The sequence below is a fragment of the Pleurodeles waltl genome, chromosome 9 (assembly GCF_031143425.1).
Source record: "Pleurodeles waltl isolate 20211129_DDA chromosome 9, aPleWal1.hap1.20221129, whole genome shotgun sequence".
Classification (NCBI taxonomy): domain Eukaryota; kingdom Metazoa; phylum Chordata; class Amphibia; order Caudata; family Salamandridae; genus Pleurodeles; species Pleurodeles waltl.
In genome coordinates, this window is record NC_090448.1 from 333,047,757 (window position 1) to 333,074,444 (window position 26,688).

Sequence of the window (26,688 nt, forward strand, 5' to 3'; positions counted from 1 at the left end):
ATTCATCATTATCATCCCTCACTCTTCAATGCTCAGCGCTGATATCTAATTCCTAATCCTTCATTTGTCGTGTCATCTGTAATCCCTCACTTTTAATCGCTCCTTCCTCCTGTCTCACTCACTTCTCATCCTTTCTCACATCCCACACTACTCAGTTTCTCCTTAGCCTCCTCTCTCAAACCTCATCCCTTATTCCTCCTGCATAATCCCTCACTTTCTCACCTACTTTCCTCACTCTTCTCCCCTCATTCCACACACTCTTCATCCCTGATTTCTTACTTGACATCCCTCATCTATCACTACTCACTCCCCCTCACTTCAGCAGTGACAAGGGAACTAGACGAATAATATTTCCTAAAATAAAATGTGCACCACCTTGACCATATTAGGATGTCCTCATCGCCCCCTACTCGTAACACAGATCTCAAACTTCACCTTATATTTCTCAGTCATCACCCCTCACTGTTGCCTCCATCTCCATCCCCCACTATAGCCTCACCAATCAACCTTCAGTCCTCAGCACTCACACTTCCTTTCTCATTCCTTATTTCTCATCTCACTCCTCACCCAACATTCCCCATTCTTCATCCTTCAAACATGCAGTATCAAATCCTTTTTAAGACATCCTGTAGGAAAGTGCCACTGTTGGCATAGTTACACTCCCACTTTTTGCCTAGTGTTGATGCCAGCTTTGATTGAAATAGTGCTGGGACCCTGCTAACCATGCCCCAGCACCAGTGTTCTTTCCGTATGACTGTACCTTTGTTTCCACAATTGGCTCAGCCCTGGCACACAGCTAAGTCAGGTGCCCATGGTACTAAGAGCCCTGTGGCCAGGGAAGGTCTCTAAAGGCTGCAACATGTATTATGCCATCTTGGGGGCCCCTCACTCAGCCCATGCACAATGCCTTGCAGCTTGTGTGTGTTGGTGGAGAGAAAAAGGCAAAGTCGACATGGAACCCCTCTCAGGGTGCCATGCCCACAGACCACTGCTGTGGCAGAGGTAAGTTACCTCTGTAGCAGGCCTTACAGCCCTAAGGCAGGGTGCACTACACCACATGTGAGGGCATAGCTGCATGAGCAGTATGCCCCATAGTGTCTAAGTCCATTTTTAGAAAGGTAAGTGCAGTGTAGCCATATTAAGTATATGGTCTGGGAGTTTGTCATTACGAACGCCACAGCACCATAATGGCTTCTCTGAATACTGGGAAGTTTGGTATCCATCTTCTCAGCACAATAAACCCACACTGATGCCAGTGTGGGATTTGTTGAAACATGCACACAGACAGGGCATCTTAGAGATGCCCCCTGTATGTTAGCCCAACTGGTAGTGTTGGACGGACCGGTCTGTGCGAGCCTGCCACTTTCAGACAAGTTTCTGACCACATGGGGTGAGTGCCTTTGTGCACTCTGTGGTCAAAAACAAAGCCTGTCCTGGGTGGAGGTGCTTCACACCTCCCCCTGCAGGAACTCCGGACGAAGATATCAGACTCCTGAAGGACCCACTGCACCTGCAGACCCCAGGCCTTGGAGAACCTGACCCCCGGTGCAGCATCGACAAGCAGGCGGCCTTTTTACCTGTCCGACCCATGGTGTGTCTGAGACACCCACCTAGACCTCGCCTGCAGCCTCCAAGTGACCCCGCGGTCCCCTCATAGAGTTGCATTGGAAACCCAACACCCTGCTTGCACCCTGCACCTGGCCGCCCTAGTGCCGCTGATGGTGTGTTTGGTGCCTACTTGAAGCCACTCCAGTCCTCTCTTGAACCCCCCCCCATCGGTTGTGTTTCTACAAATGAATTAACAAAACTTATTTTTGTATATAAAATCCTATTGGTCTGGAGTTAAGTCATTGAGTGTGTGTTTTCACCTATTGGTTGTGTGTGTAAAACAAATGTTTAACATTCCCCTCTGATAAGCCTAGCTGATCAACCACACTACCACAGATAGAGCGTTAGTATGATCTATTATTGCCTCTGTCAAGCCTCTGGGGAACCCCTGGACTCTGTGCGCTCTATAGATCATTTTAATATAGTATATACATAGCCAGCTTTCTCTACATCCTCATTGCTCACTCATCATTCCTCAGTCCTCACCTCTCATTCTTCAGCCCTTAAACCTTATTTGTCATTGCTCACTCGTCAGGCCTCATCTGCCACTCTCATTCCTCATAATTTATCTTTCATTTCTCATCTCCAATCCCTCATCCCTCATAGTCATTCCTTATCCCTTGCACCTCAGCACTCATTTTTCTTCCCTCAGTCTCCCCTCACTACACTGCATGCCCCCTAATCATTCATTCGACCTCTCTTGTGGTACACCCTTTCGCCATACTTTGTGTGATGAGTGAAGTTGACTAACAATGATTTCCTAAATTATACACCACGGTGTCTATTTTAGGATAATCTAATCCCTCATGTATCTGTTCTTATTCCTCATTCCTTATCTCTCATCCCTATTTTCATTTTCCTTTGCCCTTGTGACTCACTGATCACCCATCATTTATCAAACTTCCCTCATTCTCCATTTACCACCCCTCAATTCTTATTTATCAATCCTAATTCCTCATCCCTAATCATTTACTCCACACCCTTCTACTCACACCTCATTGTTCTTCATTCCAAGCTTCCTGTGCCTAACCCCTCAATTCTCATTTTTCACTTCATTCTTCATCCTGCATTCTTCACTTCTCATCTTTCGTTCCTGATACCTCATCACTCACGCCTCCCTCCTTACTTCTCATTCCATATTCCTTCTTTCTCACTCTTCACATTTTTCACTGTGCGGGCCTCAACCTCGGTCATCATCCCTCACCTCTCAAACCTCACACCTCATTCTTTACCCCTGTTCGCTCACTGATTGTCCTACACTTCTTCTATCTTACTCTTCATCCTCACTCATTACCCATTGTCCCTCAGTCACCTTTCACACCTCTGTCTTAATCTCTCCTTCACCATTTCTCACTCTTTAACTCTCACCTCTTAATCATCATTTCCTCACTCCTTTTCTTTCACCCTTCATCTTTGGGTTTGTGTTTTTACTCTTCAGTCTTCTTTTCTCAACTTTCTCTCTTAACCACTCTTCCCTCACTTCCCATCTTTCACTGTTCACCTCTTGCTCCTCATACCTCATACTGCACTCCTCATCTCTCTCTACTTACCCTTCATGCCTTAGTCTAAGTCCTTGTCTCCATCTATCAACCCTGCATATCTGATCTGTCTATGATCACTGACTCATCTTTCACTACTCTTCCCTAACATTCCATCTCCTTTTTATGGTTCTTAGACATTACAATGCATACAAATGAAGCAAGAAAAACATGCTGACCTTTATAACATAGTGCATGGCATTACATAATGGACCTCAACCACACATTGTGTGTGTATATATGTGTGTGTCTATATATGTATGCATGCATGTATATATTCAAAGATATATAATGTGTGCACAAAGTCATATACTCATATATGAATATATTTATATATGTATGCATCCACAGCTGTACCTATCTGTAGAGCTCTAAAAAGAGCAAAACACATGTCAGGGGTTGCTTTTATTTATTCCCGGTTGGCTTGGATGATATTTTTTTCAATTCAAAGCTGTGATATAGTGCCTGGAGTGGGAAAAGGTGTTTATTTTTCTTTTAGCTCAGCATGGATCCTGTGCTTAAAGACTTTGCTGTAAAAATGGCAAAAGACTTTGTCACTTTCTAGCTTGAAGTGGGTGGAACTGTACAAATCCTATGCTTAAAAACTTTGCTAGAAAAAATGCCATTTGAGGTGAACAGATTTAAAGGGCTGGTGTTGTAGGGTGTGCTGTAGAGAGGAGCTGCTCTCAATCTAAACTTGGAACTACCCAGCGTTTCCTGCTTCCTTTTTTGCATAATGTATTTGGCACTGAAACAATAAAGATATATACATGTGTGAGCACACATATGTATGGATATATGTATGTGCTTGTATTTTTTAGTTTAAGGGGGAACCCCATTGTTTTTATTCCTTACCTCCCTTTACCTCCACCCAATTCCTAAACCCTAAAATTACCCTTGCCTCCCTTTACTTCTACTCACCCCAAAACTCAAAACGCATTACCTCCCTTTAACTCTCTCCACCATTAAACCCTAAAAGCATCCTTACCGCCCTTTACCTCTATGTGCACATAAAAATTGTTATTTACAAAAATATTTATCTGCATGATAAAGTACTGTGTGACAAATGTAGAAATGATTACCTGCATTGTAAATGGATGCATGCAGTGGAAGCAATGTAAAAGCTGGTTCCTCGTTTTATATTCTGTTAACCAGATGGTATATTAATTTTAGTTAATTCATTTTAGTCCATATCATATCCTTTCGGAATCAGTAGAATCAGTAATATTAATTTCAATATGTAATATTTATTTAAAAGCAAATCAAAGTAAGTTCAGTGCAAGCCATATTCATTTAAACAGGGGTCATATTAATTTAAACATGGCTTGTGTTCATTTCAATATGTGTTTTTGTTCATTTCAAAGCATGCTACACTTATCTTACATAGTTTCATATTAATTTGAAAAATTGTCATGTTCATTTTAATGAATGTCCTATTAATCTTGATGTGGGCCATATTAATTTCACCAGGTGTCATATTCATTTCAAAGTGGTTCACATTCATCTTAACATGTCAAATTCATTTAGATGAATTTCATATTTCTTTTGATGACTATCATATTCACCTTAACCCCTGTCATAATCATTTTAACATGGGTGATATCCATTTCAACATATGTCATATTAATTTCAATATATGTAATATGCATTTTGATGTGTATCATATTAATGTTAAAGCTAATAAGGATTGCCATGCATATCGTTTTCATCTTAGCATGTGTCATATTCCTTTCAATGTATGTCTCCTTCATACTAATACATCATATTACTTTTAACTTGAATCCTATTCTATTCATTGCAAAACATATAATAGAATGTCATGTTTATTTTAACATTACTTGTATTCATTTTAAAACATGTCTAATTCTTTTCAATAAAGCTCTTATTCATTTCAACCTATGTCATATTCACTTTAACATGTTATGTTACTTTCAATGAATGTTATATTTATTTCACTGAATGTCATATTTTATAACACTTGCTATATTCATTTTAGGATGCAACATATCCATTTTAACATACCATATTCAATTGAATACGTATCATATTAATTTAAATGGATGCCGTATTGATTTTGACAAATACCATGAGAATTTCAGCTTTGGTCATAGTTTTTTGAAGGCATGTCAAATTCATTCAATGAGGCTTATATGAATTTCAACTCAAGCCATATTCATTTCAAATTATCTTTTCATTTCTGTATATCTTATATTCATTGCTACCTGGGTAATATTCATTTCAACTCAATTTATATTCATTGCAACATGTGTAATGTTAATTTCACTGCATATTATTTTCAATGTGTATTATATTCTTTTCAGATTATACTATAGTCATTTCAGTGCTGTATATTCATTGAAGTTTGTCATAATAATTTCAGTGTATGCCATATTCCTTTTTGCATATATCAGTAATTTCAAGTAATTACCCATTTGTTTCGCTCAATATAATATTTGTTTCAATGATTGCTATATTCTTTATAGTGAGGACCCTATTTATTTCAGTATGATATATATTTCAGTATATCTCTTATTCAGTTCAGTGTGTGTTATTCATATTAACCACTAAGCATCACATTCACTCTACAAGCTTTCATATTTGTTGTGGTTCAAATAAGATTCACTCTGTCAGGTATCATATTTGTTTTGACACATAATACATTTATTCAGGAGTGTGTCATATTCACTTTGCAGCACGATATGCGGTTCAGGAGGTGTCCTTTATGGGGAGCTGTCATTTTGACCTGAATGGCTTCCCACTTAATAGGAAGTTTCTATCAAATCAGTTTTGTCTGTGCCCTGCAGAGGCTGTGGGAGGGAAAGATGCAGAGAGAAACAAGATGGGAGCGGAAAGGAGTGAAATGACTGCAGCAGCAGAACAGCATCCATGTTAATTGATATGCCTTTTTTATTTTATTTTATTTTTTAAAGAACGTGGCACAACTAAATCATATTGATAAACACTTTTATGTAAGTTATATTAAACCTCATTTCAACTACAATATTATTAATTCAATACTTATACATCGGATCCATCACAAAATCATTATTCATCATCTTTATTTAATCACAAAATTCTATACTCAAAAAAAAGTTACAAGTATAACTCATTTTAATATCAGTGTAATTCACTATCATTCTCTAAACACATTGTGCTTCACGGAATCGTGCCTCGAATACACTGCTAACAACAGAATAGCTGAGGGGAAAAAATCGAAAAACCAATGTGTGGGGCCAATTGAGGCCTAAGGTATAGTTAAACAACTTAAACTGTCAGAAACAGTATTGAGCTCAACAAGCAGATGTAGTAAATAAAATTAGGAAAGTACTATCCCAATTGCTTCCTTAAGATAGATAATCAAGAAAAACAATGGAAGCATGGCAACAAAGTCAGAAAATCACTTTGTAGGACAAAATCATGGAATCATTGAAAATAAGTGGGACCACGAAACCCTGAAACATTGTAGACTAAAGAGATATGTTACAACTTCAATGTGAATAACGGCTTTGGATACTGAATAACCCACAAGACATATGGCTTTACAAAAGTGACATTTACTGTTTCTTTGAAATGTGTAATTTAAAAGAACTTCTATTTAGAAACATAATCCAAGTTTAAAAAACATTCCGTAAGCTATCCTTTCCTGTAATGTTTACTTTCTTGAGCTATGCAGCGTCAGACGTTTATATCCTCTCCACAGTGGTAAACTTATACAAGTGAATCAAGTAATTGAGTGTGAATTAATTTCCAGTAGTCCTTCTCCAGATGTTGAGTGCAAATTGGAGGCATTCACTCCGGAGAGTAAACTACTAAGAGTGTGTGTGTGTGTGTGTTTTTGTGTGTTTGTGTGTAGCAACACTGCAGTTTATGCAAGGGATTGAATGCTTGTCCGACCCCTATCAACCTTTTGTAGGTTGTTTAAATGGCCGCTTCGTCTCTACTTTTGTTTATGCAAGCACAGATTGTTTATCTATTTTGTGCATTAGTGCCGGTGGGCCATAATCACAGAATATAAATAGTGTTTTTTTTGTTTTTTGAATGATTGTATCATGAATACGAATTCCTATATGAATTGTAAATCTGAATACATTCCTTTACAACCTTGCTAAAGTAATTTGAGTGAAATACGTTTTGAGTGGCCGTTCGGTCCTTTTGAAAGCTGTCTTGTTCTGGGTTCACGAAATCAACACTAATAAAGAAACCACTGCAAATCTACATACATTTATGTACAACTTATTTATGAGGACCAATCTCTCACCATAAGCTTTGGTGTGCTTCATTCATTTGCTTTGTTAGGGATCTTAGATGGAACACTGTGACCTCTTGGACATCCCTAGGCGCTAAACCAGTATTTAGGTACCGCCTTCTTCAAGGGGATAGCTTTCTAGGTGGGCACTGTATTGATGCAGCAGGGAGACTTTATATCAACCCTTGACCCCAGTAATTGATTGTCAAGTGGTACATACAGCTAGCTGTCAGTACCTGAGATTTCTGTAGTTGAAATCATTACCCCTTCACAGTACACCCCCTTGGCATCACCAAAGGTCTTCACTAAATGTCTGTTGGTAATAACCGTTTTTTGTGTTGCGAGGCCATAGAGGTATGTTTAGTTATTAAAGGGGAAGACGTTTTGCCAGACCTGCATTAGAGTAGCCTGGGACCTAACATGCCATAAAGAGGATGTATTCATTTTTTAATATTGTTCCGCTTTACCAGTAGTCACAACCTCTTATGTTGAGCAGAAGCATATGACTGTTCGTGTGTTGTGTTAGTTCCCAGTCCCTACCCACATTTAAAACTGCTAATGGAGCAACTGATAGTTCATTGGTTACAGGCAACCAGTTCCTGAAAGGAGCATGTGTAACTTGGTAGCGACGAAGGTTCAGAACCTATTACAGTTGTGGAACACGCACAGTAGCCTAGGCAGAGGCTGTGCAGACTTAAACCACAGGTTAAGTAGTACTAGAGATATGTCAGACACTCAGGGGACAGGGGTACACCCATTAATACACAAAGCCACCACATAAACAACTGTCAAATTGAGCACTGCTTAGTGATTCCAAGGTGAGATATTAGCTCTTAACTAAACACAAAAACTATTTATAGCTAGGCATGTATTAAAGAATATTAAATACCACGTGGCATTGCCATGCCTTAAAAATACAGATACTGGCTGAATTCCGAGATGTAGTGCAACCTGTTTGTGTAATATGGAATAGGAGCTGTGTTATCATGCGGCGAGTATACGTTTTCCCCCTACTGTGAGGATAGGTTGATAGTTTCTCATAGAGTCACAGTTAAGGTCACAATTCCAAAATTCTAACTTTCAAAGTCAGGTTAATGTGATAATTAGTTTTCTGCCAAGGTCCAGCTCGTATCTTTCTTTTTTTAACAGAGGGCATTTAAGCCTGACTCCTCAGATTGTGATATCTCAGCAGTACAGCACCATGCAGTAGTACATCTGCCATTGAAAGTGCTAAAATGAACAATTAAAAAATCCCTTTCTTCCTTAAGCATGTCAGTCACTCAGAGTTGGTATAAAACATATATTTTTTCATTTGGATAACTCTCAATCAACAAATGTTTTAAATGAGTCATTATTGACAGCAATGACAGCCCAAAAATGAACACTGCCTTTATGATATCACCAATTACAACAGCTCCATTGTCATCACAAACATAATGTAAAACCGCTATCACTAATTATTGAGCTGGGATATATTTTATCAACAAATACATATACAAACGGCATTGCCTCCGTAATAATTTCGATTAGGCCCTCATAGCAAATAGAATAGGAACCGTGTCAACATAGGATACAATCTGTACGTAAAACAAGTGGTAACTCGGAGAATTCGCTCAGTCTGAACATTCATATATGGAAGGAAGAAGTGTGACTGAAAATTGCTTTCATCTTGTGCTGTATCTGGCATTGATTATGATTGGGGATTAATTGAAGTTGGGTTTCGGTTGATATGTAGTCAGGAAAAACACTGTTTGATGCCCACGAAAAAGGATAACTCCTCAGAAAAGGTATGATTTAGTTGATTGTTTCACAAAGTGAAGTGTTTAACACTAACCTCGGAAATTGTAATACTTTGTATAATGTAGTTTCTAATGGGGTGTGGTACACACTAAATGGCAGTGTGTAGCAAAGCATAGTAGTGCTTGTTAAATTGTAAGTTATTGCAGAATGTGGAGTTTAATTGTTTTGTACAGTGACCACTTCAGAGTTGGACTGAACTGATGTGTCTAAAGAATTGTACCTATCAATGTGTAGGTGTAGACTGCATAGGGATGTAAGGTTGATGAATGTACAGTTTTGTAATGGTATCTAAAGGTTTGTAAGGTTGTAGAGTACAGGGATAGAAGGTGCAAAGAAACTAGTTTGAATTTAGTTCAAAATGGTACTGAGAATTTGTCAAATAATTTTAACATCTTAATGGTCTACAGTTATCTCACTTAATGGGTGAGGTTGCTTGGAATTTTAAAAAAATGGTTCACCTTTCTTTTGTCAAAAAAACAATGAATCTGATATAATGACCATCTCCGCAATAATTTGGATTAGAATTTAGAACATTAAAATAATTTTCTAAGTTTCCCTGCTCTGAGCTCAATCCTTATCTTAAATGATTCTCATTGTTGCTAAAAGAGTTCTTGTGATCAGACATTTTACTTTTCAGTCTGATTTCTCATCTGCTGTTTGTCTCACTGTAGCTCTCTGTTGAACCTGTTATGAACAATCCAATACATAGACTAGGGTTTGTGTCAACCCGTTCCTCATGATTGAATGACTTTCATGCCTGCCTTTCTTCCTTGCTCCTGGTTCAGTGTCTTTCTTCCTATTTCTACTGTTGAATTGATTGTGATGGAGCTCAGAAATGGGCCAAAATGACTACGTTTGTTTATGTGCTCCCTTAAAGTATTACATATTTACAGATATTTTATCAATCTGCACTATGATTTGTGTAATTATCTTGAGGTATATTAACGTGGGTGACCTTTCATCATACAAATAGTGATGGTGATATGAAGAAGCTTGGCCAATGCTTTGATTCATGCTTCTCCCTTTAATCGCACTGTTGTCCATTTTTATCTTAAATCACATAAGTACATACTATTATTAATAGACAGAGATAATTCACATGCTTGTGCTGATTCTAAATAGTGTAACAATGGATCTCCTTCCAACTCTGAGTCATATTTGGGCTTCTTCTAGTCAAGTTGCTATTCTTGTATGTTACATTGTTGTTTGTGTCAGATGTCACAAAAAACTGGTCTCTCTCAGCAACCAATACCTTTTTTTTCCAACCAGGAAAATGGCTTTATGAGGTTCTCATCTCCTCCCAGGGACTCATGCAAATTGGATGGTGTACTGTGAACTGCAGATTCAATCAGGAGGTAATTTCCACCTTGCCACTCAGTTTTTTGATATACATTTACAAACTTCTTTTTTTTAAGGATGTGCTCTTGGTTCGAAGGGAATTATAGGAGAAATTGGTATGATGGCCGGTGATCTTTTAAAGTGGTAGGGTATAATGTGGCCCAAACTGCAATGAGCAAGCAAGGCTAGTGAGCCCTCAAAAGCCTCTCCTCCCCATGTATTCATTAATGCATCAGAGTTCAGTGGAAGGGGTCTCCCTACAAAAGTATGTTAAAAAGGTTGCAGGTGGTGCATTTAGCAGTCCAATTTCCGGAGAAATAACGAAAGTCATAGAAGTTACAGGTATTTTAAATAATCTGGTTTTACAATTTGAGTTTCTCTGCTCTCATTTTCAAAATGTATAACACAGCTTCCTTTTTTTTTATTAGTTTTCATTTCATTTTTCGTTTTTGTCCTTTTCATCTACATAATTGGTTATATAATCCTGCAGCGAAGTGTGAGAAAATCAGCCATTAAGGTTATTATTATCTCAGGTTGTTAGCGTGGTTGCGTTTCTAACGTTAGGCAATCTTGCAGTTTCAGAGAGTAGCTGGTAGCTCTACCACTCAAATGTCAAAGGGAACATCTGCCTGAGGCCTTAAATATAATTTGCCTATAATGATTATAATATCATAAATGCTATTAATTTAGATCAGGCGTCATCAGACTGTCTCCTGGTGAGAGTTACTTCTGGCCAATGAAAAACATCCAGAGCTACTACATTGTGTGGATTAGATAACAAGTAAATAATAGCCCAGTCTGCAAGTACACTAAAAGGAGAATTGGCCCAACTGTGATTGACACCTTCCTGGCTTGTAGCCAGTTATCAAACTCCAACAGAGAAACCATAGCATTTCCAAAGTGTGTTGAAGTGGATCTTGGTGTCTCCCCACCATCACAACCTGGGCACTTGCCCGAGTGTGCCGAGTTGGCTACCTGCTGAAGAATCATGGACTTTGAGCTGCAGCACTTGCTGGATGCACCCCATGTGACAGTTACTGTTGTGGTGTCACTTGTTAGTTGATCCGTGCCCGAACAGTCCCGTTCGTTGTAGAAGAATCTTATAACGTATGGTGACCTACCCTGCAGTGTGAACAGTATGAGTAAACTCTGCCCAACTCTCATAAATATTGAAATTGCATTTACATAGCGCTTACTACCCCTAACGAGGCATTGAATCACTTTGACTAGTATCACACTACTCTGAAGCCCAAAGTTAGTGTTCAGCTTTGGGTATTAGGGTATGTCTTACATGGAAAAGGAAACCATTCAATGTAATTACACCAATTTCTTTGAGGTACATAAGTGACTTAGGTGTGATCATTAGAAGATAGATATTGTTAAATTGTAGGGATATGGCTTAAAAAAGGAGATTAGGACAAGTAGGCATGAGATTAAGTGTAGTTTATATACAGAAGAGGCGTGCTAAGGTCGAAGGGGTGGTGAAGTGTATTCATAATAAACTGGAGACAAAGTAAAAGTTTAATTCAAGGTCAGTTTTTCTTTCAGGTTTTTAAGGAACGTAGCACATTGAGATGTTTTTTTCAACAGCATGCTCATCTGTGAATGTAAACATGTAGGGCAAAACATAAAAAATTTTCCTCTAGAAATGAATGGGGCTTTTATCTGTCTTTCTAGGGACATTTAACTTTTAAAGAGGTGGTAGATACTTGCCTCACCTCAAAAAGCAAGCCAAACTCCCATTGAAACCACTGTATACGGAGGGCACATCCCACTACCTATAATTACAATTTCACAGTACCATTGCCCAACTGTATGTAATAATTCCAAACCCAGCAACACCCCTATATGTACCTACAATAGTAGTATATTGAATACTATGAAGTAATGTTAGTTTTTGTGAATCGTTTTACACCATACATAAACTAGATATGAGGATAAACATGTTATGTAAACACCCATCGACTTGAAATATAACAAGGCCGTTGCTAAACACGTTGATGCAATCATTATTAATAAATTCTGTATTTGTTTATTTGACCCATTCACTACCTGGTTTGAAAGGTGTGCTGTCCTCTGTGCCCACCCTGAAGAGCACCCAGACACCATGTTCTGCAGACCAATTGTCTCTGATGCTACCTTGGCCATCCAGCGTTCCCTTTGCCTCATAGTAGCTCTATTGTGTGATGTATACTACAAATTCTGAGTTGGCCCACACCTCCATCCACAGGTTTATTTTCTCCATCATATTAGGTCTTGATACTTTGTTTGTTTTTTCTGTAATAGTTCCCCAGCCCGTTGATCATGTTTTCTCAGGTGAATCCGGAAAATAAAAATGAAAATTGAGATGTTTGAACTATAATTTAATCAGCAGCCAATTCTGCAACTTTTTCCTCTTGATTGCTACCCACATACCCATTTGTAAAATATCTCAGTCTTTTAAATGTCTTTATTCAGATCATTCTCATACAAAGGGAATTTTATTGATGAGTTAGGTCTTCATTTTACGTTTGTCTGGCCACCTGTGCAAGGCTGAGGCAGTGAAGGCAGAACCTCAAACTCCACAGCAGTGGTAGGATTTTCCATCAACCCAACTGTGGAACATTTTGATCTAGATGCCCGAAGCAGCTCCTAGTTAGAGACACTTTGCAAAAAAAAAGAAATTAGCAGACCTTTAGATACATTTGTTTTTTTGCTGAAGATAGCCCCGCCCTCCAAGCAGGAGTCTCTCTTTAAAAAAAAAATCAAAATAAATGACTCCTATTTGCAAGACGTTATCTACTATCATAATGAGGAGATTTGTGGCAGATCCAGAAAGGAGGGAAATACCTACGGAATTACATTGGTGTGTCCCTTTTCTGCCCACCTATTAATGAATAGCGTATTCCTGAAAGGTATTTATTTCTGGCATCATCTGATCATTATGGTTGAAGGTTAAGTCAAAGAACGGAAATTCCCCTACATCTAGAGGAGATTTAAAAAAAAACCTTTTTATTGACAAGTATTGATCAAAGCAGTGTAAAACGCCATCTTAAAAATGGATAGCCATGTAACTCACATGAAAACAACCCTGTAAGCGATAGATCAGCTAATTATTTTTAAAGTTATAATCAGCTATCGTACTCTACTCCCTAAGCCTTTCCTACAAGTTATTTGCCATGATGTATTACTCTTCCCGATTTTAGCTCCAGTAAGCCTGTGGAGGGTTTTCCTAATAAGTACAGCATTTACTCTGGCAGGATAATGTACAATGTGCTATTTCTTTATTGATCAAAACTCTGAGCCAAATTGGTAGGAAATCATTTCTGTCTTTTGCCAAGTGTAGAGCGAGTGAGCCTGTCCAATGCCACAGTATCCCATACCTTCAGCATCCACATAGAAAGCATTCAGGAAAAGTGCTTCTTTCATGTTTTAGGGATCATCATTTGAGTTACTAGCAGTAACTGAAATATCATCCTCCTGTCTTGAGCATGTACCTCCTCCAGACCTGCGATTTAAAAGAATTGTCATATGAGTTTCCAGGAATGTGAAGTCCTACTAATTTCTTAATGGCCACTAGCACCACCTTCCAGTAAATAGTTAAATTCGGGTTTGACAACCAGATGTGTGGTGCCGTACCTGCTTCTACCCATTGTCTTTAACACCTGTCATGTGATCCAAGGAACGTTTTCATTAGTTTGTCAGTCCTGGATCAGAAACATCCTCAGCATGGTAATGGATGTGAAGCCCTGCCCTTAGAGTGCTCCAACTTGTACTGATGTATGGATCCCCAATGTTGAGGTTCGTTGTCTTAGGCAAACATGGATCATGCATGTGCACCATGGCATATGCCTGTCTCACAGATTGAGGTTGTATTGGGCCTTAAAGTGGTGAAAGGCTACTGCCTTTTACTGGAGTTAAGCAGTACAAGTGCTCTGGTGTCAGCATAATTTGTAGTGAGCAGTAGGGGTGAACAGATGCTTTTTAACCTGTTTCACCGGATTGAGGTCTACTGCTTTACTCATTCAAAGTTCACTGCAATGTGCTTAACTCAACCGTTGGCCTACATCGATTTGGTGTGCAGGGCTGTGCATTGCAAGAGTGTTGCACCTGCACTAGGTGTATGTGTGCCTGAAAATGGTGCACTTCAGGGATAATGCAGTACTGTGAAGCTTGTGCATACTGAATGCATTTGCTGGTTGTTTGTGTGCCTGTGAGTGATTCAAGATATGAAGGATGCAATGTAGAGCTTTGAAAGGCATGCATGGCAAATAACATGTTAAGAGTGTGTGTGTACTCGGATGTGGTGCACCACTTGGAGGACATGGTGCTGTGCAGTGCATGGATGGTAAATGTATGTGCCGGCTGTATGTGTGCCCATGAGTGGTACACTACATGAAAGATACAGTGCTGTGCAGTGCATGTGTATTAAATGGATGTACTGACGGGGGCGGTTCCTCTGCAGTGGTGGAGGGGCGTCGCCCCCCCAGCTGAGACAGCAGATGAAAAATAATAAGTTTGCAAGCTATTGTTTTATTTTTCATCAGTTTTCATCTGCTGGCTCAGCCAGCAGAGTGTACAGAGAGGGGCGGGCTGGGCCTCGGGAGGTGGGGAGAGTGCAGTAAGTGTGCTTGCGTGTTTGGCCGGCCGTCTGAGGCCGGCCAAACACACATGCGCACTTAGGTTTCTCCAACATGGCTGTATATACACCTGGGCTGGAGAAACAGCACAGACCCTGGCTTGTGTCAGAGCGGCAGTCTGAGCCACTCAGACCAATCCTGATGATGCTTTAATGCTATGTTTAGCATGTAAGCAGTGCCAGGATTGCTGGGGAGCCAGTGCTGGGGTCCCATCGATTGCTGGAACAACACTAGAGGAGCGAAGCTGCGGGAAATATCATCACAAGGGAAATGGTAAGTGTTTCCTTTTCCCGGGACATATGCGGGTGTGTGCTTGTGATTGGTACAATGCATGAAGGACTCTGGGTTCCATTCCGGTAGTTCCAGGCCTGCATGGAGAAATAGGAGGAGGTAGAGGAATCCCCCCTTCCCTGATAGATTTGTGTATTGCTGCATTCCTGGAAGCTGGTGTGCCACACTAGAGACAGGAGAGCCGGGCACCCCCAGTACACTTCAAAAAGTGCTCTTTTATCCAGAGAGCGGTCAGAAGGAGAGGACCCTGGTACATCTCAGGAAAGAGATGGGTCTGATAAGAGAATCATAGAGTAGAGCTGTGGCCCTGGGCTAAAGTTTTGAAACACATCACTGAGTCAGACGTCCTGGTATGTGAACTCTAGTCTCTCCCATGGTCTATGTTGTGGGGCTATCAGCTTTGGAGTCACACTTGCTGTGACAGACTGCTTTCAAGAGGAAGAGAGGGCAAAGGAGTTGGGCACTTCAAAGGAAGCAGACCCCTAACATAAACTTCAGAGGCTCATACTGTAAATCACATTTGGTGTCTGACTATTAGAAGGGGTGGCTTGAGATCCCGAGGGTCTACTTGTTTGGCAGGAAATGGTTGAAGGAAACGATGTCCAGTAGGGAATCCTGTTGCATGGATTCTGTGAGCGAGGTTTGAGGAAACGGCTGCACTGATTGGGTCATTGTCCATGTGCAGTGTGAAATCAGTGATCCCCAAAATGCAGGGGAGGGCAACTGTGAAATTAGCAGTGGATATCTCTGTACTGAGTGTGCTGGAGCCCATGTGCAGTGTGACGTCTGTGACCTATTCCTGAGGGACTTCCGTGGACAGATTGCTGTGTGGAGTGGACCATAGCTTTTGTGTTTTGAAGAGCCAATGACCCCGTATGCCACTGTACAGGCATCCGCTTTGCCGATCGGGGGGAGGCCCATGTGCGGTAGAGGTATTGTGAACCCTTATGCCAGAGTGAGGCCACTGGAACAAGCAAGAGGTGAAGTCTGACCAGGATCATTGCTTAAGGAGTGTAACTGTGGTGGGACCCCCTTACTCATCTACCCTGGGATGCAGCACCAAGGATTAGGAACTTTGCACCACCTTCTCTTCATCGAGAGATGGACCAAAAGACTGACCCTGCCAGGAGGAGCCGTAAGTAACCTCTGATCGCTGCAGAAGTGTGACCATGTGTGAGGAACTCTTGGATCACCAAGTGCAACCCGCTTTGGCCACGTGCAGTGAACTTATCTGAATAGCCGCTACTGCTTCAGCGCTCACAGAGGGGATGGGCTCTAAAACTCTAGATACTCTGATCCTGCAGTTGAGGGTAAGACTGAAATCGGGCCAGTCTGCCACGGGGAAATTGCGTGCTCAATAACGCTGCGGCCCTGAAACACTTTTGACTTCTATATGAGTGGACTCTTGAGACTCGGACTACTAGTGTAGCATTCCCTGGACGTTGCCTTTAATAAATGGGCAATAACTACTGTTGCAAGAACGAGGTGTGAGAAGGACACCCAGAACTACCTATGAAACACTAGAGCCCTAACCTTAGAGAGGACTGTTTAGTTTGTGAGTGACTATCGTATTTCCCTTTGTTTTTGTAGTGGTAAAATTAAAAAAAACTCTTTGTTCATATAAGTGAGTATTTGGGTGAACAATACTTAATTGCTGCTGGGTGTATTTTGAGTTCTGAGCCCATGTTCACAACCCTATATCTACCTCCCCCCCTGGGGTAGTCTTGAATTGGTTGGTCCACACAAGCCTTGAGAGTCAAGTGCTGAAGGGGTACTTAGCCCAGTTGCTCAGGATCCATTTCAGGTCGGCCCCCCGGATATGAGTAAAAGGCCTCAACCGCAAAGGTTGGTCCTACTTAACCCCTCCTTGACTCATGGCCCTCTGAACGGGGTTTCTGACATTCGTACACCAGCCCCTCTGAATTTTCAGGGATTATTTCCTGTGCCAAATGGACATGTTAAACAACTCTAAATGGGTTTCGATGTGCCCAGTTTGCTACCCACTTTGTCAGATATTTCCAATTAGCTTCACTCAAAAAGAGCTGACGCCAATCTGGAAAGGCTGAATATTAAACTCTGAGTTTCCTAAATCAGTTAGCACAGTTTAAGAAGGATACTCATAACCAATTTACTGCAACACTAATGTGCATTTCCACTGGCACAGTTGTAAATAATGAGAGTATTCTCACTCCAAAAGCCTCTCTGCAGTCTTTGAAGCTTTTTTGTTAATGCTTGATGGAAGCTATTGTAATATAATGAAGTATTTTTGTCTTTTGCTGACAGATCAAGATTCATGGACTCTGTGTTTCCAGTTATCTGTTTATTTATTTAATTATTTTTATCCTCTTTGGTATAGGAAATACAGTTCTCATAAATTCTGATATATTGGCAAAGGTGGCTTCGAAGGAAGCTGCAAGTGCCTTTTATTAAAAAGTTACAACCGTGGAGCTGCATGTAACGTCTGACTGTTCTTCTCACATCTTCCTTTTTTCTTTCCCTTGAAACATCGTTTAGGAGAGTACAGTTACTAGCTGATTTACACAGTGCAAGAATCCCACTCTTTTCAGTAACCGTTGGTTCCATTCCAACTGTGTTTTTCTCCATTAAGTACTCCATTTTCAAGCTGAATGTGCTATTTGGCTTCACCAGTGCGCATTTGAGTCTCCTACTAAGAATGGCAGGGCATGTAAGCAGTCTGCGCACTGTTCAGTGTTTTCCTATCTTTAGAAAAGCTCGACTTTGCAGCATTTGGACTGCCTTCAGTGTCTCATAGCAGTGGTCAAATACATTCATTCAGGAGATAGGGTGAGATCACTCAGAAGCAATGCTTATAATCTGGCAATCTGTATGTTGAAAGAGAAGGTTTGGTTGTGCTTAGAAAAAGCAGCTTCAGTATGTATAGTGATTCATTGTGTGTGTGTCTATCTGTCACCTTGGATTGCTGCTTCTTGTGATTGAACCTTTCCCTGCTTCACCACACAAAGACTAACACTATTAGCTTTGTCATTGCCCATTAATTTTGGTGCAGTTTTCTTTTTCTTTTTGTTGGTTATTTTCTTATTCTAACTCTGTTGCTTTTTCTACACTTCCTGTTTCCTTTGTTCTTTACTCTCACTATCCTTTTTATTCCTCACTTCTATCTATATCTTTCTCCTCTCTTCTGTCTGTACCTAAAGAGACCCCCCTCCTTTGTGGTACTATATTGACAGCGACATTACCTGAAATGAATTCAAGCAGACTACCCATAGTTCACATTTGTATTTGGCATGCAACAAACATTTTTAAGCACTGACATTCATTTCCCTTAAACTGGTTGATTTTATCCTTTGTTTATATTGAGATGTCTATCCAGTTCAACACTGCAAATTAATGCAGCCACAAAGAGAAAGTGTTCTGATCTGTTGACATCTTTTGGTAGGTCTCTCATAAGAATTGTTGAATAGTACTTCACAGCTTACAGCTATCTAAATGTATTACTTCTGTAGACATGAAATATAAGGCACAGACACCTTTAAACACTTCTGCCACTGGGAAGCTGAACAAATTGTTTTTTTGTATTATTTTAATTAGGAAGGTGTTGGAGATACTCCTGACTCCTATGCTTATGATGGCAACCGTGTGCGCAAATGGAATGTGACCACAACAAACTATGGCAAAGTAAGTGTTTAGCAGCCATGATTGAACATGTTACGTGAGGGAAGTTTTAAAAGTAGTCTTACTTTAAAAGCTTCTTTAGAATCCAGTCTTGTTCAGTCCTATGCAGCTTCAAAGACAATGTGTTTTGGTTGCCTTTAGTTAGGTTGGGATCACAGTGCACTTTTGCATAGTCTAAGTTTACATTTAATTTTGATAGTTGGGTGGTTTGTTAAAGGTCTTATTGAGCACAAACTGAACTCTCTACTCAGCAGTGACTAACTTGATCCAATTAAAACTACACCTCTGTAATCTAGAGTTCACACTGTACCTCCGTTGTGGAACTCTTCTGATTTCTTTGGCTGAAATATAGGATTTCCGCTACCAGCGTCAGGCTTGATATTCTGTATTATTTTGTTTTGCTATATATGTATTCAAATATACAGAAATCACAGCAGTTACGGAATTAAATGTAAACCAAATTGTAGATTTGTAAAATGTCATTGAATTGGCTCACTATTTTGATGTGATAATATGTTATCACATTAATATCCTTGATTAATGTGGATGTTCTCATGAGGAAAAAAATGGTGAGCCAATTTTATTAAATCAAAAAAGTGACAGTCGATGCAGGACATCCTTGTGAGACCATTTCATGTTTCCCCATGCACTTTCTATAAGTTCCCTCACTATATATCTTTTTACTCCTAGTGCATATGCAGAATGAAAAGCAATCAAGATCCCCAGCTAAAACCAAGCTAAAAGACCCACTCACTCTGTCCAATACCATTGCATGGAAACATGTTACACTGACAATTCCCTTAAGTGTTGCACAATGGTCCTACATGATGGTTGTGTGCTCAGCACGAGTCACTGGTCCGCAGTCCAGGCAGTGGAGTCCAGTGCTAGCTTTATACTTTTGTTGTATATAATATAGACACTGCACGGCTAGAACATTTCTACAAACTCCATTCCAAGTTGAATTGTTAATCCATTATTTAACTCTGAGCCTTCCTTATTGAAGGGAAGCAGTGGCAACATCGTTGATGACTGCAAATGCAGATAATGCCGCCCTAATAAGGCTAATGCCCCACCATATGCCCTTAGTCTTCAGAATGTTGGCTGCTATCCATTCCTTTAAAGGTAGACAACGGTTGAAAGGTAAAGAATATGCTTCAGACAATGAAGTCATACCAAAATCATCTGCCACTAATTTACCACACAAACAATAGGTCATCTAACACTTTTTTTCACCTTGTCATTACGAAAAGCTGTTCTAGACATTTGCAAGGATGCACTCCTTACAGCGGAGATCGTATCATTCTTACATCAGTGGATGCTCATTACCCTGGATCAGTTAGTGTAGAACATCCTCAAAGTGGATCTAAAATTAAGTAGTCCCTCTGTCCCACCTTCATGCCTTCCAGTGTTTCATAGGTCAGTTCCAGGACCTTTAGAAAAAATTTGGTTCTGGTTTTAAAAACATGCAAATAGGTTCCATAAAATGAGAAATGGCAGCTCTGGGAACTTTTTTTTAGGGGTCCCATGGCAATCGATGATTACTGTCCTCAATTTTAATTAATTAGAGCCATCTACCACTGGTGTCATGGAACTTAACCATTACTAATGGTCCCAATACTGAGCACCAAACACACCCCATTGCAAATTGGCTCTCAGGGTAGCAACCCCAATGCTTATTCACGGAGGTGGTGTGTGGTCAGAGACTCTGATCTCAAGAAGCATCAGATAATGAACAGTAAATCAATGTTCAGTCAAAATTGTATTTTATAAAACAGACATGTTGCTTAAACTACAACTTTGGCGTAGCTCTACAAGGTTTTCTTTCCCACCCAGGGGTGACACAGGTGAACTTGTTTCAATGCACCAGCGCTGAATGTGAAAGACAGGTTAATGTAGCCCGGTGGAGCCCCACCTAATACATATGTGAAGTAGTTATTGCTTTTGGGTTACTAACCCTCCGTGCAATGGGATCAGAGGGCACCGTGGTAACAGAAACAATCCTATGCTGTTATTCACAATAGCTAACACACACCCTGCATCCCCACCCCACTAATAATAATAGAAATTTTTAACTAAAAGCATTTATTGCAACAGGACTAATCGGTTTGTCAGTACATATAAAAAGACTTCACAGGATATCATAAAAAAAGCAAAAAGATGCGTTATGAGCAATGAGAATAACATTAACATTTCTAATATGGTCAAAATGTCACCTAAAACCTAATACCCTAAAACCTACTTCTGTGCGCTCCACTCAGAGAGCTTGTAAAGCTAAGCAGAAGGTACGTACCGTGAACTCCGGGCAACATACAACCGATCATCAGGATTCATTTGCACTCTGTGTAATAGTGATGAAAGATGATTAAAAAAAATAAAAATAACGGGACACACTTCATACCTTGTTGACAGCAAGAGCTGTGGTTATCAGCGGAGGCATAAAGTCAGTGTTTCTTGTGAAGGCAAAAACACTGCGATGGTGGCCTTCCTTCGGGACTTAGATTTATCAGCAGCAGGCGAGATGTAGCATCTTCGAAGTACACTGGCAGTAGGTCAGACAGTCACTGGCAAAATCTCATGCTATAATCTGGGCGAAGGACATCTCCTGACAAGTGGCAAAGCGGAAGCCCTTACATAGGAAATCTTATCAGAGATTGGAATTTCTGACAATGGTTTAGGAATATCTGAAATAGATTGTGTGTCAAGGTATGTGTCCCATGGCGGTAAAGGTGAACAGGATGCTTTTAGCAGAGATCCCGATCAGGAAGGGAACCGAACAGGGCTGTCCCTTGTCTCCCTCCTCATGTTCGCCTTAACATTGGAGCCTCTGGCTTGCCTGGTGAACAGTCACACACAGATTAAGGGGTTTAGGAAACGTGGATCCCCGATTGATCAAGAAAAGTTCTTGCTACACGTGGACGATACCCTCCTAAATCTCGCCCACCCCCAAGAATCGATTCCCATGGTATTCTAGGTCTTTGAGTGGTATGGAAATAATTTCAGGTACACAATCAATTGGGACAAATAAATTCTTGTCCCAGTGGGTGGGCACCTCAAACCAGCTGATCTCCCAGGTATACTAAGGGTCAACAGGGAAAGATTCCAACATCTAGGGATCAATACCATGTCACAGCGGGAGAGATGCAAGGAATTCAGCGTACGGCGAGTACTGGCAGATTTTGAACCAGATGCCGAATGCTGGAGACTGCTCCCCCTAACGGTAACGGGCAGATCTGCAACATTTGATGATTACTCTCCCAAAATTCTTATATGCCCTCCAAAAAATCTACTACAGAATCCCTGATGAAGTATTGAGGTAACTATTATGGAATAATACGCACCCGAATGGCCCTCCGGACTCTGCAGGGGAATTCGTATAATGGGGGTATAACCCTCCCAGCTGTCTGGGCCTATTATCGGGCTTCGCATTTGCTCATCCTAAATGGATGGGGGCATGTCTGTGCGCTGGAAAGGCTCCAAGTTCAAATATGTCCCTACCACCACTATCTCTATGCTGGAAGGGGAGTAGGTGCCTTTTGCCGACCACACAGGTTGCCCTTGAAGCCTGGAGTAAGGCAACTAAATGGTTAGGATGGGCAAAGAAACTTACCTAAGAATCCCCACTGCGGGTTTCAAGTAGCCTTAAAGAAATTGGGAAGCTGTAAGGCTTTACCGCTTGGCATCACATTGGTATTTCTAAACTGGGAGACTTTCTTCAGGTAGGTACCCAGATACCATCTTCATCCCTTCAAGCAGAATTTCAGCTACATGACATGCAACAATATAAATACTTGCAGCTCAGACATGCATGGGGAGCAAAGACTATTCCCTTGGACCTTCCAGAATATGCACACCCACACAGGAGGCTTCTTCAGGGAGAAATACAGAAGAAAGCGGTGTTCACTATACATAAGACCATTAATAATAATAATATGCCTGACACCCTCTAAAAGCTTAGATGTAAATGGGAGAATGAGATGGGAGTTTGAAGACCTGGACTGGGAGGCGTCCCTAAAGTTCCCATATGAAGTGGCGATCAAATCCAGGCCAAGGCTCATCCAACTCAAAATCCTTCATCGGATTTAGTTTGATAGGGCACGATTATATAGAATGAGTAGAGCGGTCTCACCATGATGTCTGAGATGTAGGGAGCATCAGGGGAACTTTTTTCACACATCTTGGACATGTCCAGGCATACACCCATATTGGGAAAAACTGCTGTTAGATTTGGGTTAAAATTATGGGGAGGACATTTACAGCAGACATTAAATATGTGTGATTGGGCATTCCCAATGATCTAGATCCCCCACATATGAAATTGACATTCTGTAACCTGGGCCTGATACTAACAAATAAGAAGTCGTCCCATCGCTCTCTGACTTCACCCCGTTGCTCAGCCGACGCGACGCAGGACGAGCGTCCACGCACTAGGCTTCTGTCCTCGGAGCCTGCATCTGGGTCGACTCCGCGCTTTCCCGAGTTTCCTGGAGCGACCCCGATACAGCGCCTTTGGACCCAAGGGGTTCGGCTGAGGGGCCTTCGGGTTCCGGGCCGACAGCTTTGGCCCCGGCCACTCAGGTGGCCTCCGGATCTGTGCGCAAATCCGCACCGACGCCGGTCGCACCTTCAAGACCTTCCCCAGTGATGGGTCGATTGTTGACGCTCCCGACGTCGGTAGTGCCCACTATCGACGCCGACCCAATTTTTATCCCCAACGACTCTGAGTCGGAGCAGCGTCCTATGGGTACGGATACAGGGAAGAATTGGAGGGTCCCTGGACCCTTATGAATACCAGGATGACCCTGCTATGGACTAGGCAAGGATTTGGGCGAAGCCAGTGGTCTGGATACCTCTCCTGACCCTGGCATGCTGTCTCCTCCTACTGCGGCTACGGAGGAGGGAGCTACTTACAGTGTGGTGATCAGTAGGGCAGCTGAGGTCCTTGGCATTGAGCTACCTACTGTGGAAGTCCGGTCTAATCTCCTGACAGAGGTGCTTCAACCTGGGGCTTCTAACTCAGAACCCCTTCTCCCATTCAATGAGGCCCTCACTGGTGACCTTTTGGGTACATGGTCCAAACACCCTACGCCTGAGAGTCTTGTAATCCAGGCTTTATCTTCTTCTGACGCGTTCCCTTCCACACCCCCGGATAGGGAATCCAAAAGGCTGGATCAATTTGGCAAGAAGTTGTTTTCTTCCTCCAGCCTCGCACTGCGGTCTGTGAACACCGCATGACTTTTGGGCCGTTATACCCACTGCCTGTGGGATATGGTTGCGCAAGTCCTGGCGCAGATACCAGAAGAGGCCCGTGCTATTGTATCCCAGGCAGTGAAAGATGTGAGAGACCTGCAAAGTTCACTATCCGTTGTGGGCTGGATACAACCGACTCTCTGGGCAGATCGGTTGCGATGACAGTGACCTTACGGCGCCACGCCTGGTTACGCACTTCTGGCTTCTCTGGGGATATCCAACAGTCACTCATGGACATGCCCTTTGATGGCACCCGTCTCTTCGGAGAGAAATCGGACTCGGCCTTGGAGAGATTCAAGGATTCCCGGGCTACAGCTCAGTCCCTTGGTCTTTCCTCCGCCACATGCCCACCACAGTCCGCTTTTCGTCCCTTTCGTGGACACGGAAGGGGTGCCCTGTCGCGTCCTCTACCCAGCCACCGTGCCACGCACGCTGTACAGCCTATGCGTGGCCGAGGATGCGGAATCCCACATGGCTGTGGGACAGGGAACCAAAGGTCTGTACAATCCACCTCTGCCCCCGCTGCAGCCTCCAAACCCTCCTAGTCCATCCCCTCACTCCCACCCAGTTGGTGGCAGGATCCGCCATCACCTGCCCCACTGGGAACATATCACCACGGACGGGTGAGTTTTGCAGATTATTTGGAAGTGCTTTTGGAGGATCATTTGGTGCTTCTCTGCCAGTAAGTCGCAGCTCTCTTGGCCAAGGGAGCTATAGAAAGGGTCCCTGTGCCAGAAGTAGGTTGTGGTTGTTATTCCCGCTACTTTCTGATTCCAAAGAAGGACAAGGGCTTACGTCCTATCCTAGACCTTCTGGACTATCCTAGGCCTTCTGGACCTGAACTACGTCCTCAAGAATGAGAAATTCAAAATGCTCACCCTGGCTCAGGATCTTTCTGCCTTGAACCCAGGAGACTGGATGGTAGCGTTGGACTTGCAGGATGCTTATTTCCACATCCCCATCCTGCCTGCCCACAGACGTTACCTACGATTTGTGGTAGGTCACGAGCACTTTCAGTTTACCGTGCTCCCTTTCGGCCTTATCAGCGCTCCTCGGGTGTTCACGAAAGTGATGGCGGTGGTCGCAGCTCATCTGCACAGGTTAAGGGTCTCAGTCTTCCCCTACCTCGACGACTGGCTGTTGAAGGCGCCTTCACCCCAAACAGTTGTCTCCCACCTTCAGACTACGGGGAACCTCCTGCACCAGCTGGGGTTCATTATAAATGTGCCAAAGTCACACCTGACTCCCTTTCAGAAACTCCCTTTCATTGGAGCTGTTCTGGACACGTGCAGTTTCGGGCTTATCCTCCCGACAAGCGAGTCCAAGACATTCAGGCTATGATTCCGATCTTTCAGCCTCAGTCTTGGGTTTCGGTGAGACTGACTCTGAGGCTGCTGGGCCTCATGGCCTCCTGCATCCTGCTAGTAACACGTGCCAGATGGCATATGCAGGCTCTGCAGTGGGTCCTGAAGTTCCAGTGGGCACAGCATCAGGGAAATCTCTCCAACATGGTCCAGATCTCGGAGGGGTCTGTGAAAGACCTGCAGTGGTGGCTTTCGAATCCAAAATGGGTCAACGGCAGATCCCTCTCCCTTCCCCAGCCAGATCTCTCTATAGTGACAGATGCATCACTTCTAGGTTGGGGCAGCCACATGTGGAGGCAGAGATTAGAGGCCTCTGGTCTCCGGCGGAGTCGGGACTCCACACAAATATGCTGGAGCTCCGGGCGATCAGGCTTGCGTTCCTTCCCTCTCTCAAAGGGAAAGTGGTGCAGGTGTTCACGGACAACACTACCGCCATGTGGTATTCTAACAAACAAGGCTGGGTAGGGTGCTGGACCCTTTGTCAGGAGGCACTACGCCTCTGGACATGGTTGGAACATCAGAGCATTACCCTGATGGTTCAACATCTGGCGGGCTCTCAACACCAGAGCAGACACACTCAGCCGCCGACGCACAGTCTATCACGAATGGCATCTCCATCCAGAGGTGGCGCAAGGTCTCTTTCTCAAGTGGGGAGAGCCTTGGTTAGATCTTTTCACCTCCGAAGAGAACGCCCAATGTCAGCTGTTTTGCGCATTGGAGTTTCCAAGGCGACACTTGCTCGGAGACGCTTTTTGTCTCGAGTGGAACTCCGGCCTCCTTTACGCCTTCCCACCTATCCCTCTTCTGCCCAGAGTTCTCAAGAAAATCAAGTACGACCGGGCCCAAGTTATCTTGGTGGCTCCGGACTGGGCTCAAAGAGTGTGGTATTCAGAGATATTGAGCATGTCCATCGATCCTCCACTCAGACTTCCTCTTCAGGCGGATCTTCTGTCGCAGCAGCAGGGGACGGTTCTCCCGCCGAA

The 26,688-nt window shown here is 42.3% G+C and overlaps 1 protein-coding gene across 2 annotated transcripts in view; it reads left to right on the plus strand.

Moving 5' to 3' along the window:
• The window catches only part of RNF123 (ring finger protein 123), a 1,441,353-nt gene that overhangs the window by 164,791 nt on the left and 1,249,874 nt on the right, over positions 1 to 26,688 (plus strand). For both annotated transcript variants that reach the window (XM_069206868.1, XM_069206867.1), the window contains exons 7-8: positions 10,462 to 10,547; positions 19,011 to 19,097. In XM_069206868.1, the coding sequence (XP_069062969.1) occupies positions 10,462 to 10,547; positions 19,011 to 19,097 (173 nt within the window). The remainder of the gene's footprint in view (positions 1 to 10,461; positions 10,548 to 19,010; positions 19,098 to 26,688) is intronic.